Source organism: Brachycentrus maculatus, unplaced genomic scaffold, assembly GCF_059751285.1.
Source record: "Brachycentrus maculatus isolate JH-2025_06_01 unplaced genomic scaffold, ASM5975128v1 h1tg000358l, whole genome shotgun sequence".
Classification (NCBI taxonomy): Eukaryota; Metazoa; Arthropoda; class Insecta; order Trichoptera; family Brachycentridae; genus Brachycentrus; species Brachycentrus maculatus.
The window spans coordinates 416,879-431,420 of NW_028281107.1; the positions used below are offsets into that span (position 1 = coordinate 416,879).

At 36.0% G+C, this 14,542-nt stretch overlaps 1 protein-coding gene across 1 annotated transcript in view; it reads left to right on the top strand.

The window, feature by feature from the left end:
• The window catches only part of g (adaptor-related protein complex 3, delta 1 subunit-like garnet), a 25,654-nt gene continuing 11,112 nt past the window's right edge, over positions 1-14,542 (top strand). The window contains exons 1-10 of the mRNA XM_088269584.1: positions 1-248; positions 412-507; positions 1,253-1,381; positions 4,906-5,046; positions 6,904-7,033; positions 8,310-8,449; positions 9,926-9,999; positions 11,385-11,536; positions 12,827-12,972; positions 14,287-14,488. Of these exons, the coding sequence (XP_088125710.1) occupies positions 153-248; positions 412-507; positions 1,253-1,381; positions 4,906-5,046; positions 6,904-7,033; positions 8,310-8,449; positions 9,926-9,999; positions 11,385-11,536; positions 12,827-12,972; positions 14,287-14,488 (1,306 nt within the window). The 5' untranslated portion in view covers positions 1-152. The remainder of the gene's footprint in view (positions 249-411; positions 508-1,252; positions 1,382-4,905; positions 5,047-6,903; positions 7,034-8,309; positions 8,450-9,925; positions 10,000-11,384; positions 11,537-12,826; positions 12,973-14,286; positions 14,489-14,542) is intronic.

A 14,542-nucleotide genomic window follows, 5' to 3' on the forward strand; every position in this document is an offset into this window, starting at 1 on the left:
GGAGTTAAATTATCGGCATAGAACTTGACAGTTCGTCCGTCATCGAGATTTCGATTTGGATTGGATTTTCGGAACACATACAAATGTCAAAATACAGGAATTGCATTTTATAAAAGTGAATAAACTCAGGCGGACCAGGCCATTCTTCAAAAATGGCTCTCAAGAAAGTTAAAGGAAATTTGGAGAGACTTTTCGACAAGAATTTGACAGATTTAGTGAGAGGAATTAGAAATAATAAAGAGAATGAGGTGAATATCCTTTCGAATTTTAATTAACTTTTAATAAAATAATGTGTAGAAGTCCATATACAATTGAGTTGATAGTTTTGTGTTTACGTAAATAATTTTATTGCAGTTTGCACAATTTTTGCTAATCCAATATTGTTAATTTGTGAAATGTATTATTTTTCAGGCTAAGTATATAGCACAATGTATGGAGGAAATAAAGATAGAATTACGACAAGATAATATAGCTGTGAAAGCGAATGCCGTCGCCAAATTAACCTACGTAAGTTTAAATTTAAAATCTAGCCATCTTTGTTTGGAAAACTTAACCCATATTTCAAGTAATAACTTAATAAATAAACATATTACCCGCCTCAAAGCGTTTATTGTTGTTGTTATTTTTGACATGGACATGGTAAAGTACCCTGCCTTTGTAACTATGTAATCTCAATCTTCACTTCTTCACACTTCAAACCCTTATCTGCACCCCAATGGTGCATAGGGCACTGCATCATATAAACATAGTTGATCGTTAGCACATGAAGGAAAGGTTATCAGCCCTCTGCTTCAGGTGCCAGTCCAGGGTAATATTAAGAGTGCATAACCAGTAATATTTATTTTCGCCCCCCCTGGGAATCAACCCGGTACTTTCAGCACGGTAGCTAAACACGCTAACCATTACACCTCGGATGCCGACAAACAATAAAAAATAAAATAAATAAGCTTAAAAAAATCTAAATTAATAATCTATGAATTTTTTGATCTTCCTCTAGATGTCTTTCGAGGAAGATCTATGGCAATCGCCTGGTTTACAATATGTTCAGGTTCTCTGCGTCCTATGTGCCCATACCATATCATTTGCCTTTCCTCTACCTTACTATTGATGTCTGTTACACCCAGGCTTCCACAAATGCGTGAACTCTATTGTTTCTCTCTAAGAGACTCTCCAGCTAACCATCTAAGCAATCGCATTTCAGCAGTTGTATTTTCTTAAAATGTATAAATATTTTTGTTGTTTTTGTTTTCAGTTACAAATGTTAGGTTATGACATATCATGGGCAGTGTTCAATATTATAGAAGTAATGAGTTCGAATAAGTTCACGTATAAGCGAGTGGGATACCTAGCCGCTAGCCAGTCCTTCCATGCAGACTCTGAGGTAAGCCTTTGCACTAATAACCTTTCATAGAACATATAAAGCAAATCTAAAAACGGCAAAAAAGAAAACTGTAATGTTTAATAATAGTATGCAATAATTTTTATTCCGGCTTGACTAAGCGGTGAGTGCAATACTTAGTCAGCCATATTTTAACAATATTAATATTTACAATTTCATTTTTTTTCCTCTTGTCTACTCTTTATTGAATTAATAATGTCATTTTTGCTACTCGGTTTCTTCATTGTCAGTTTTCACCTTTCGCTTTTGATATTTATTTTGAAATTTTCAAGTTGTTGGATGAGAATGGAGAGGTTGTAACAAACAGAGAAGAACTATTAAATATTGCTTTTAAATTTTACAAGATTCTTTACCAATCAAAAATCCCGAGACCAGCTGAGTCTACCATCTACAGTTATAGGAGAAGAGGTCCAATCTGCAATGTCGGATCGGAGGATCTGCCTAACATAATTGTGGATGAAATAGATAAAGCACTTAAGCAAATGAAAAACAGGAAGAGTCCAGGAGAAGATAACATAATTCCCGAAATGCTCAAATCAACCAGCCCACATTTTAGGGAAATCTTGGCTCTCCTATTCAACAAATGCCTAGAGGAGGGATCTATACCATTAGATTGGTGTAATGCAATAATCATTCTTCTTCATAAGAAAGGCGATGCCAGAAAGTTAGAGAACTATAGGCCTATCAGTCTCCTCTCACATCTTTACAAGCTTTTTACAAAAATCATAGTCAACAGAATCACAGCAAAGCTGGACCTCTACCAACCACGAGAACAAGCTGGGTTTCGCTCGGGATATAGCACAAGTGACCATCTGCAGACCCTTAAACTGGTGATAGAAAGGTATAACGAATACAAAAGACCACTTGTGGTGACTTTTGTTGACTATGAGAAGGCTTTCGATTCTGTAGAGATGTGGGCCATTTTGGACGCTTTGAAAGACAGTAGAATAGATGAGAGATATGCGACCCTCCTGAAAAACATATATGGCAACGCTACGTCAGTAATCCAATTACACGACAATACGGACAAGTTCGCTATTCAGAGAGGCGTAAGACAAGGGGACACAATATCTCCAAAACTCTTTACACTCACTCTAGAAAATGTTTTTAAGCGTCTAGATTGGAACCAAAAAGGCCTGAATATCGATGGGGAGCGGCTTCACCACCTAAGATTCGCAGATGATATTGTCCTTATATCCGAGAGCCTTGATGAGATGACTGGGATGATTGAAGACCTAAAGGTAGAATCTGCCAAAATTGGACTCAAGATGAATATAGCAAAGACTAAATTGATGACAAACGTCAACATCAATGGGAATCTACCTATAGAAAAAGTCGAAAGCTATGTTTATCTTGGTCACAAAATCACCATCGGCAGAGACAACCAGACCAGCGAGGTGGATAGAAGAATAAATCTCTCTTGGGTAGCTTTTGGAAATCTTAATTCCACATTCCGAAGCCCCATTCCCAACTCACTCAAGACAAGAGTGTTTAACCAATGCGTTCTACCCATCCTAACCAATGGCGCGGAAACAATGACTCTGGCCAAGCAATCGTCCCATAAGTTGCAAGTTGCACAGAGGAGCATGGAGCGAATTATGCTTGGAATAACATTAAGAGATAAAAAAAGAAACGATTGGATCCGACGCCAGACACAGGTCTGTGACGTGTTAGAGCGAATTGCTTGGCTGAAGTGGAAATGGGCCGGTCACATAGCCAGAATGACCGACGACAGATGGACGAAACGCGTTCTGGTGTGGAGACCGAGGAACCAGAGGCCTCAAGGACGTCCACCGATGAGATGGGTGGACGACATCAGGAAGTTTGCTGGAAGACAGTGGATGGGGACGGTGCAGGATCGGGAGGAGTGGAGGCGGAAGGGGGAGGCCTTTGTCCAGCAGTGGACCTCAACGGGCTGATATGATGATGATGAATATTTACAACATTTTGAGTGTGTCCAAATACTTGTTCTCAAAATCTGGATTATCTCCAATTACAGGAGTTATTTTTTTATTATTTTTTGATAAAAATGAAAATGATGTTTTCTGGCGTTTCTCGTGTGTGTGATTATAATCCAGGATTTGGACCTCATATACTAATAAAAGAGTTTCTGCTTAGTAAAAAGCTTATTTTCATCTCACCAATAGATGTCTCTAGTGAAGTTCTAGTGATTCAAGAATAATGTTTCAAAATTGGTTCATTTATGTAGAACTTCCGAGAATTTGAGTAGTGTGGTTGTCAATAATGGGTAGAATTGGTGAATGTTACATGTGTGTAAAGTGATCACTTAAACCAGCCTATGACGGTCGTCAGCCTCGTAAATACCCAGACTTCCATATTCTTCTTCATCTTTGATGAGATGTCAAAAAATAATATAACAATATTAATATTATTTATTATATCGGACACTGGATTATTCACCCTACGGATGAGATGTCAATTTTAAGGATGTCTCAACCTGATATGAAACAAGTAATCATTTTTCCCTTTTTTTATCAAAGAAGATGGAAGTCTGAGCATCCCAGGGCTTACGACCTGGCATTTGGCTGGCTTAAGAGTACACTTTATACACTTGTATAGCGTTCACCATTTTGTCCATTATTGAACATCCATATTGCATTATGGTCTTATGCGGAAGGATCTATGACCATCATATATTTTGCTGGTTAAATACCAAAGGGTCACAATGCAAAAAAAAATTAAACTCTTTATTTCAAAAATGGTATCTAAATCGTCAACATTTTCATATTCGAAAAAGACACCCATGATTCTAGCTTTAGAAATGTCCATTTCTACCGCTAAAATCATGGGTATCTTTCATAACGAAAAAAAAAACATAAAAAAGTCTTTATTCCAAGAGTAGTATCTAAATGGTTAACATTTTCACATTCGAAAAAGACACCCATGACTCTAGCTTTAGAAATCGCTCACTCCTTTCAAGAACGTCATAAATCAAAAATCGACAATTTTCAGTTGTGCATGTTTTCAGAATGCCCAGAAAATGTACTATATCCCAGCAAAAGCGCCATATTTTTTACTCAATATATACCCGCTACAGGGCAGAAAGTGTTGTTTTGCATTTTGAAGAAAAGGTATTGTTTAATTATTTTTAAAAAAATACTTAATATTTTTCAAACGGAGAAAAAACCTTCAGGTTTTACCCAAAAACATCTGTTGCACGGTGAAAAGTTCAATAAGTGGCTTGATATTTATTTTTAATACATTGTATTATATTTTTAAACTTTAAAAACGTTCTCCTGAAAAATCAAGTTTTTTGATTTATGACGTTCTTGAAAGGAGTGAGCGAAATGTCCATTTCTAACGCTAGACTCATGGGTGTCTTTCGAATATAAATATGTTGAGGATTTAGATACCATTTTTGGAATAAAGAGTTTAATGTTTTTTTTTGCATTGTGGCCCTTTGGCATTTAACCAGCGATATATACAGGTTTCAAGAATTAATGGATCCCAGCCCAGGAGGCATGATGTTTGTGTTCTGCTTACAGCTGCTCATGTTGACCACCAACATGATCCGTAAAGAGCTGAATTCTTCCAATCAGTACGAGGCGGGATTGGCACTAAGCGGACTCAGCTGCTTCGTGTCCGGGGACCTTGCTCGAGATCTCGCCAACGATATCATGACATTAGTAAGTACCTACCTTCATTTGAGCACTATGGTACTAATCGAAGGTTAGAACAAAGAAGCTAAGCTTTGGGAATTTTTTCTACTGGACTGTTTGCCTCTGTAGTGTAATGGTCCGCATGCTCGGCTACCATTCTGGAGATCCTGGGTTCGATCCCCAGGGAAAGTTAAATAAATATAGTGATTTTTCACACTAATATTTACTAAATATTACCCTGGACTAGTGCCTGAAGCGGAGGGCTGATCAGCTTTCCTTCATGTGTTAACAATCAAGAAAACACTGCGCTTATATGATGCAGTGCCCTATGCACCATTGGGGTGCGGGTGAGGGTTAAAAGAAGAAAAAGGACTGTTTTCTCATTTGAAATCCAACACATTGGTCGGATGGTTTTTCATCAACTCCGACCCTAATTATACTCAGACAGTCTGCCGCCCGACCCTCCATAAACTAATTAATCACAAGTAACTGCAAACCCAATTCCAATCTATACAATATATTTGACGTCTCGCGCTCTATCAAAAGTAAGCAAATAGAACGCTTATAAACATCTCCCGCTCTCTACCAACAGTATGTATGCACGCTTTGCAGCCTTTTCCACTAACAATGTGTTGAAAAGCATTTTTCAATTACTTGCAATATTTTTCACTTATTTTATTGTCGCATGAAATTATTCTGTGAAGCAACGTGTTTGTCATTATTTTGGCCATTTGAGATGATTGAAACAGTGTGTTTATAGTTAGATAAATCCTGTATTATCTCTGTAACCTTGATAACATTTTCAACTTACTTGTATCATGTATTGTTTCAAATAAAAATTAGCACACTATTTTTAATCAGCATGCCATACCTTTTTTCTCAGATAACCCAAAATAAACTTATTTCTTTAAATTTTGTGGAATTTCTCATTCTAACTGAAATATAATTGAATTTTTTCATTCCCATAGAAATTAATTCACAACTTGAAGGATCAAACGACCTTTTTTTCTCCTTTAAAAAGAGTGGCTTATATATTGTCTCATTTTTATAATTTTGAGTTATGCAACTGTGAAAATTATAATTTTTTTTAAATGTTTTATGCTCTACCTACCCAGACTAATTGATAGCCATTCAACACATGATCAACGTCAAACCCTGTCCTTGGTCAATGTTATAAAACTTCAACCGCTTTAAGATACAAACTTTTTTATTGTTTTACTTAAGTAAATAAAAAAATCTAATTTATTATACGTCTCTATCTTAAAACTGTATCTACGAAAATTCTAAATGGATTTTTTTTTATAAAAAGAGAAATATTTGTGAACTTATTATATACACAAATGTTTTAATTTATACAGTTTTTTGTAGGCTATTGAAGATAGGAATCTAGTCATATCGCTCACTCCTTTCAAGAACCTCATAAATCAAAAACTTGATTTTTCAGGAGAACATTTTTAAAGTTTAAAAATATAATACAAAGTGTTAAAAATAAATATCAAGCCACTTATTGAACTTTTTACTGTGCAACAGATCCTTTTAGGTAAAACCTGAAGGTTTTTTCTCCATTTGAAAAATATTTAGTTTATTTGAAAAAATAATCAAACAATACCTTTTCTTCAAAATGCAAAAACAACACTTTCTGCCCTGTAGCAGGTAAATATTAAGTAAAAAAATTGCCGCTTTTGCTGGGATATAGTACATTTTCTGGGCATTCCAAAAACACGCACAACTGAAAATTGACAATTTTTTATTTATGACGTTCTTGAAAGGAGTGAGCGATATGTCAAAGAGCTACTAACCATGGGACCACAATCGAACTCTTTATATTATTAAATAATAAAACTGAAGAAGCTGTAATATTTTATATGTGGTATTGAATTTTAGATGAGTTCCACAAAGCCGTACCTGAGGATGAAAGCCGTCCTGATGATGTATAAAGTCTTCCTTAAGTACCCGGAAGCTCTCCGGCCAGCCTTCCCGCGGTTACGGGAGAAACTAGAAGACCCTGATCCGGGTGAGTAATCATCATATCTGTCACCTCCAACAGGTTAAAGACATAACTGGATTGCTGATGAGGGAACATCCATGAAAATTTGTTTGAGGCAACAAAATGTTCTATACTCCTATAGTTCTAATGCGCTAGGAGACAGATATCCCTTCTATACCTATTTTCCCTTTATATTGGACATACTTTGGCAGCTAGTTGACACTCTTATTGAACTCATTGGTTCCCCTAACCCTTTGGTTACCAAAATCCGATATTTTGGCTTTTGCTACTCTAGCGAGAAATACCGGAGCCGTCGGATCTGACGTCATGAAGATTTATAAAAGTATCAGACATTTATTAATTACTCGTACCCCTACTATATTTCTTTCAACACTGAATGTCCTTCAGTTAGGTCAGGAGTCATTTGAGTTGCAGTGTTATGCTCGGCGTAAAAAAGAGGTGGACATTAAGCGAGCAGCATTTACTTGTTAGTCGCTTTTTTATAATGTTGCATATATTTGTCCGCCTCCGTAGTGTAATGATCAGTACGCTCGGCTACCGCTCTGGAGGTCCCGGGTTCGAATCCCACAGGGGGGTCTAATATATATAAGTGATTTTATCACTTTAATATTTGTTCAATATTACCCTGGACTGGTACCTGAAGTGGAGGGCTGAACGCCATTCCTTCGTGTGTAAACGATCAAGATAACACTGTGTTTATAGGATGCAGTGCCCTATGCACCATTGGGGTGCGGATAAGGGTTCAAATATATTTAGTTAAAACTAAACTCCGAGAGATATTTTCATCACGTCAAAGATAAAACAATGGCATAGATAATTAGATAATTATAAATTATCGAACACATTTTACTAATTGTTTATGTTTAAATCGCAGTATTCTGGCATAATTTTCATTCATTCAAACCCTTATCCGCACCCAATGGTGCATAGGGCACTGCATCATATAAACGCAGTGTTATCTTGATCCTTAACACGAAGGAAAGGTGATCAGCCCTCCGCTTCAGGTACCAGTCCAGGGTTATATTGAATAAATATTACAGTGAAAAAATCACTAATATTTATTTGACCCCCCCCTGGGAATCAAACCCGGGACCTCCAGTATGGTAGCCGAGCGTGCTGACCATTACAATACGGAGGTGGAGAAATAGTATAATAGTAATAATAGTATACTGGCATAATAGTGACTGTATCTATAATAATAGTAACTAATAGTAACTGTGTCTACAAAAGTACTGGTAACCATAGGGCTAAGACCATAAAGCAAATTTTGATCTAATTTTAGGGGTGCAGTCTGCTGCCGTCAACGTGGTGTGTGAGTTGGCTAGAAAGAACCCCAAGAATTACCTGTCCCTTGCCCCCGTCTTCTTCAAGCTGATGACCACTTCCACTAACAACTGGATGCTCATCAAGATCATCAAACTCGTGAGTGTTTTCTGCAATGTTTCAATGCTATTCACAGCAGCCCCCAAAACCGCTGTAATCCATCTCATCTGAATACTAATGAAAACTCTTGATCTCTCAATAAAACAGGCTTTTCTATGTAAGTGCCTCTATGAATAGGGGGTGTTGTTTTGTCAGCTAAATGTGCTACCGGTACTTTCCATGTAAACAAAATGATGAGATAAATCTAAGGTTTAAAACACACATACATATTTGTGCGATGTGCACTTTGACTGTCATATTAGCCTCCAAAATATATCAAAAGTTAAGCTAAAACAGCTATAATGTAATTAATTCTGTAAAAATATGTAAAGTGTAGTTGTGTGCAAATTTAACTGAAATCATGTGTAAAACAAAACAAAATATTTAAAACAAGTGTAATTTATGAAAATACTTTCTATTCAAAATTTAGCAATAATCTTCAATTCAATTCAATTTTCAATTCAATTTATTTAATAAAAAAATAATATATACATTACAAACAATATTCAAGGCGTATATATTATAATAAAAGTAAGCAATAAGACTTAAAGGTGTAGAAGAATCCCGCTTCGGAAAACTCCTTCGGACACATGGAACAGATCAATATCCAATGTGATATTGTTCAACATAGCGGTAGCTCTTCCTACAGGCATAACCATCGGCAGGTTGGTCCTGTGTATAGGAACAATCTATGCCGACGCTGTCTTAGGTAACTATCGGGAACATACAGACCAATGCTCTGGATAATTTCAGGATTATCGATCATACCGCGCAACAATCGATAAAAATGCGTAATCAAATACACATTCCTTCTAGTCTCTAAACTATTGTAGCCAAGCATACCCTGGAGAAACTGGGTCGGGTAGAGCCAAGGATAATAGCCGTACTCTCTCATGTAGAGATACCTCAAAAACCTCTTTTGGACTTTCTCTACCATAAGAGAGTACTTAAGCTCGTGTGGCCCCCAAATCATCGAGCCGCTCTCGAGTCTACTACGTCTATCTTATAAAGATCACATCTGATTTTTTTATTGAAATTTCCATAATGGCATTTAAACATTAATCAGCTGCCAGTTTATCCCGAACGTGACTCGGGCAAAGAGTTTGTGTTGCATTGTGAGTCCGAGTGCTGCTCAGGCAAATCGTATTCCAACTTGGTGCTATTGATTTGCCTGAGCCAAAACTCAACTGTTAAGTGGTTAAGTTTTACAAGTTTGAAAATGAACTAACAAAATATATAATCTCGGAATGTGGAATAGCCCATTTTCAAAGCTGTACTTTACATTTTTAAAGCTATATATTTTGTATAGTTGGGAATCATGACCCACATTGATCCGGAGTTGGGCCGCAGACTGACCCAGCCCCTGGTGACTCTAATCTGCAGGTGTGTGTGTGTGTGCAAGTGTGCGCGCCCCATAATGTGCTAGACCTAGTATCTCTGCGGTAGTGTGGCTAGCCCCCTTCTGTCTGCTTGCAGTTTGGAGCCCTGACCCCCCTGGAGCCCCGCTTGGGAAAGAAACTCATTGAACCGCTCACAAACCTCATTCACAGGTATTTCTATGGAGATTTAATGTATTTAAATACCTTGTGCTTAGGAGGTGCTCGCGCCACATATGAAAAAGACAATAAATTTTGCATTTTGAGATGTGGTAGGTACTGTACCATTAAAAAATATATTTATATTTAAATTAAAAAAAATTATTTTATGTATTTAATAAATTTTCAAAAATGTATCACATACATTTTTGAAAAGAGTTATAGAAAATTTGCATTACTGAAATTAAAAATAAAAACCCTATCGTAAGTATTTTTAGTTATTCTGAATTTTTGTGTTTGTGAAAATAAGTAGAATTTTTCTAAGAGTACAAATTTTCTAGTGTCAAATGAAAAAGAAAATATAATAACGAACTGAAATAAAAGAAACTCTGCAATAATGTAAAATATGTATTCTAAAAAATTTCGTGACACCCAAATACATAGTTGATTTGCTTTTATTTCATTATATTATCCCCATTTTCTCTTATAAATTATTTTTTATAGATCCTGTATATGCTTGCTTTCTGGCTACATTTCCACAATGAATATCAGTGCTATCCATCTTTTTTGAGGTCTTCTGACGCCTCTCTTATTTTCCAAGGTTTCCATCAGATTTAGATCCAAATCCTAATATTTTAACTTGGACATCTAAAAATGATGTTTTAGCAGATTCGCAACTTGGCATTTTATGTTTTGTATAATAATGTTTAGTACTGTGTGCTATGGACAGAAAAGGTCACTAGCATTGTTAACACATTTCGGACGGGTATTTTTTACACTTGCGGACCGCTGGTGACGGGATTTGATAATATAGTTGAGACCTTAACAAAGAGATTGGTTATATTATTACTAGAATTAACAATAAATATGAGAGTCCAACACTGCAATATATCGTTCTGAACATTTTTAATTTGTTGCCGACGGATATTAGAGGTCAAAATAAAATATGGAACAAAGGCAAAATAAAGGAATGGGTTCGAGAGTTAATTTGATGAAAATTGTAAAATGTTTATATTCTTAATTTTTCTCTCTTTTTTAATGTGTATATTAGGTTAAAATGGATAAAAAACAATAAAAAATGTATGAAAAAAGAACTCCACTGACAAGACACACAAGGTGGCTTGGTGGGTCTCTGCAAAAAAAAAATTAGATTTAAATAAATGTATACAAATAAAAAAAAATAAAAAAAATATTCATATGAAAATATAGGATAATTCCTTCTTTTCTGCCTTTAAAATGAGCCCTCCGCAGAAGGTAAAAATACCCTTCCCGTCCTTAAGCATCAATCGACCGAACGGGTAGAAATAAATATAACTTTCCCGTCCAAAGTGTGTTAACTGTGAATTTAAATTACAAAACTGGTATGTACTTTATATTATTATTGTATCATATATGTATAGCACGTCAGCCATGTCACTTCTCTACGAATGCATCAACACGGTGATCGCCGTCCTCATCTCCATCAGCAGCGGTATGCCGCACGACAGCGGGATGCCAATCAACTTGTGTGTGCAGAAGCTGCGTATCCTCATAGAAGACTCGGACCAAAACCGTGAGTCTCCATAAAATATTTAACATAAATTTGTAGAGAGCTCTACCAATTCACACAAGGTTTACACCCCATAACGATTAATATAATAAAAATAATAATAATAAAACCCTTATCCGCACCCCAATGGTGCATAGGCCTCTGATCATTTAAACGCAGTGTTATCTTGATCGTTTTACACATGAAGGAAAGGTGATCAGCCCTCCGCTTCAGGTACCAGTCCAGGGTAATATTGAATAAATATGACAGTGAAAAAATCACTTACATTTATTTTAAATCACTTATATTTATTAAAATCACTTATATTTATTTAAAATTAATCGAACCTGGGACCTCCAGAACGGTAGCCGAGCGTGCTGACCATTACACTATGGAGGCGGACATTAATATACTATATGTATATATATAACGATTAATATACTTATTATTATTACAACCCCGACCCTAATTAGTATACTTATTAGGGTCGTATACTAATCACTAGTAACCGCAAACCCAATTCCGATATGTATGATGTTTTTGGCGTCTCTCGCGCTCTACCAAAAGTAAGCAAATAGAACACTTATAAACAGCGAAGAAATAACTGATTTTACCGTAGTTATGGATTAGAAATACTAGATGGAAAACCTATGTGTATCAGTTTCAAAAGTAGTTAAAAGTTCTCTTAGTTTAAACATTCAATAAAAAACATTGTTATTTAATACATTGCAATGCATTATTTCATTATCAGAAATTTAAAAAACCTGCCTTTTTCCAAATATGTAACAACTTCATTAAACTCATCAGTCAAAGGGTTGATCTTTTAATGTTGTTTTGTTCTTTGAAAGTGTGTAAAAATACCATTTGTTTTTTTAGTTGAAATTGATATTAAATTGTCCGCCTCCGTAGCGTAATGGTCAGCACGCTCGGCTACCGTACTGGAGGTCCCGGGTTCGATTCCCAGGGGGGGTCAAATAAATATAAGTGATTTTTTCACTCTTATATTTATTCAATATTACCTTGGACTGGTACCGGTAGCGGAGGGCTGATCACCTTTCCTTCATGTGTTAACGATCGAGATAACACTGCGTTTATATGATGCAGTGCCCTATGCACCATTGGGGTGCGGATAAGGGTTTGAATGAAAATGAAAAATGATATTAAATTCAAATGTATTAATCTCGCAGTGGTGCATTTTATTAATCCCCGCGTTCAGTCAGCATAGCAGACCATGTAACAAATAGTGTAATACTTAAAAAAACTGCATCTATCCTCAGGGTTCCTACATACTTCATCCCTCATTTGTGTTTTCAGTAAAGTACCTGGGCCTGTTGGCCATGTCCAAGATCCTGAAGACTCATCCCAAGAGTGTGCAAGCACACAAAGACCTCATCCTGCAGTGTTTGGATGATAAGGATGAGTCCATTCGCTTGCGGGCACTCGGCTTGCTGTATGGTATGGTACGTATGTCTGTATGTGTTGCTGACTGTTCCTAGACGTCGAGAATATTGCATCATAATGTTTAATCTTTCACGTACTGAACATCCAAAAATAACACGTGATCCAAAGGGACCCCTAGTTCATATTTGTATGGAAATTGTAGTACGCAGCAAGTACCAAATTGTTGCTAGCTGAGTCATAGGTGCCACATATTTTCCAACGCGCCGTCAAATGCCGACTGAACGCGCTGATCTGATAAGCGAGAGGCCGGAAATCGGATCAAACGAAAGCCGGCTAGTTAGTTGTCTCGCTCTCTCGTAGTACCACATTTATTAAAGTGAAAGAAACAAAATGTCGTAGACAAAAAATTACTGTACCAATATATAAGCACATAGATCTCGCGGGACCAAGTAATTGTGGTTTTCAAAAAAGCGTTTTTTTTTTTAAATATATTTTTAAGAATACAAATAATATGGAGTAAGAAGCTCTTCTAATACTAAAGTTATCAATTAAAATAACATTTGTAGGATTTCAATCCCCCTGTTAGATCTGGCTAGGTTAAGCAATGATTTATATATTCAATATTAAAATGAAACACCGATTTTTCGAGTCTACCAAATTGTATTTTACTGTCAAAAAACACAAAAAAAAAATTTGTGACAATTGTTTCGCCTTGTTATGGCATTTTCAAACAAATGTTAAGATTAAATTAAGTAATGATGATGGTATATCGCTCACTCCTTTCAAAAACGTCATATATCAAAAATCGTTAATTTTCAGTTATGCATGTTTTCGGAATGCCCAGAAAATGTACTATATCCCAGCAAAAGCGGGATATTTTATACTTAATATTTACCCGCTACAGGGCAGAAAGTGTTGTTTTTGCATTTTGAAGAAAAGGTATTATTTTTTTTAAATATACTAAATATTTTTCAAATGGAGAAAAAACATTCAGGTTTTACCAAAAAAGATCAGTTGCACAGTAAAAAGTTCAATAAGTGGCTTGATATTTATTTTTAAAACATTTTATTATATTTTTAAACTTTCAAAACGATCTTCTGAAAAATCAAGTTTTTTGATATATGACGTTGTTAAAAGGAGTGAGCGACATGTATAAACCCTCGTACATATATGCAACTAAAAAAACATATTCTTCTTCTTTTCCGTCTTATTCCTCATTACTGAGGGTTGTGACCCTTGTGGAAGCAATAACTCTTCTCTCTAAGTTTTTTGATTTATGACATTGTTGAAAGGAGTGAGCGATATATCAGACAAAAAGAAAACGTAGGACAAATCTGATTGTATTACTAATGCTCTGTCTGATCCCAACACAGGTATCGCGGAAGAACTTGATGGAGATAGTCAAGAAGCTGATGGTGCATATGGAAGAGGCAGAGGGCACGCTGTACCGAGACGAACTGCTCACCCGGATAGTAGAGATATGTTCCCAGAACAACTACCAGTTCATCAGCAACTTCGAGTGGTATATCACGGTGCTGGTGGAGCTCACACAGCAGGAGACAGCCAGCAAATACGGTGAGAAAATTATTTGATATGATTACAAAAAAAATTAAATTAATTAATTTTCTA